Source organism: Lottia gigantea (assembly GCF_000327385.1).
Source record: "Lottia gigantea unplaced genomic scaffold LOTGIsca_1392, whole genome shotgun sequence".
NCBI classification, from domain to species: Eukaryota; Metazoa; Mollusca; class Gastropoda; family Lottiidae; genus Lottia; species Lottia gigantea.
This window is the reverse complement of record NW_008707607.1, coordinates 8,854-9,831: the sequence shown is the minus strand read 5'-3', so window position 1 is coordinate 9,831 and position 978 is coordinate 8,854. Positions and strand designations below refer to the sequence as shown.

At 29.8% G+C, this 978-nt stretch overlaps 1 protein-coding gene across 1 annotated transcript; it reads left to right on the top strand.

Annotated features, from left to right (window-relative positions):
• Window positions 1-166: 166 nt before the first annotated feature.
• Window positions 167-912, top strand: LOTGIDRAFT_70873 (hypothetical protein; the record flags this gene model as incomplete). Its single annotated transcript, XM_009049589.1, has 3 exons — window positions 167-223; window positions 509-582; window positions 852-912. Coding segments are annotated over 3 exons (192 nt in total), but the record flags the coding sequence as incomplete, so codon positions are not given.
• Between the last annotated feature and the right edge of the window lie 66 nt (window positions 913-978).

Below are 978 nucleotides of genomic sequence, written 5' to 3'. Positions count from 1 at the left end.
GTAGTTATGTTATTAAATATATTTTCATTGCTTTTAATATGATATTTGTATATTTTTACTATGTCATTCCAAATGGCAGCAAAGGATGCAAGTCTAAAATGCACTTTCCACAATTTTTGAAATATTTCAAACAGATAGAAATGTTATAATTGTTTATTTGTATTTCCAGGTTCAAGAGTTGATAATTCATAAAGATCCTACACTGTTAGATAACTTTCTCGATGTAAGTATGAATAATGAAAAAAATCACATTCGATTCACTTGGGATTTAGGAGGGATGACATAGATAAAGCATCTAGTGAATGGAAGGTGACAATAAACAAAGGCTCCATGTCTTTAAGGATTTGTAAGTGAAAACCCCTCAACAATTGGATATTGTCTGTCAGTGTCAGTCCATCTGTCCCGTATTTTGGTATTACCACAAAAATAGGCTTCAGTTTCCTAAAAGTACATTATTTTGTAACCATATTTTTTCATTAGATTTATTAAAAATCTTATTCCATTTCAGGAAATGTTGGCCTTTATCAGTGATAGATCAGTAGATGTTAAAAAACTTCTGATTGGCTTTCTAGAAGAAGCTTGGTAAGTAGAGTGATGTGTTTGATTCAAACCAAGCTGAATCTGAATCATTTAAACAGAGTTCCTTTCCGTTTTCAAATATCAAATATGATCTTTAATAAATGATTCAAATTCTGACTTAATTTGGGTGTAATTTCTGTAATCAGTTATAATTGGGTTTGGATAATCCAGGAAAGATCAAAGCCTGGTGAACCTAAGATGTTATCCTTGTAAAGTTTAATCTAGCTGANAGGAAATATTTGAATTATAAAGAAATGTTGTTTATTTTTTAGTAAGAAAGATAAAGAAATCTTACCGAAAGCTCTACCAGGAGTAACTATATTATTAGCTGATGATAACGCTAATGTTAAAAAGAAAGTTATCTTGTCTTTAACTAGTATATTTAAATACAGCTTACAG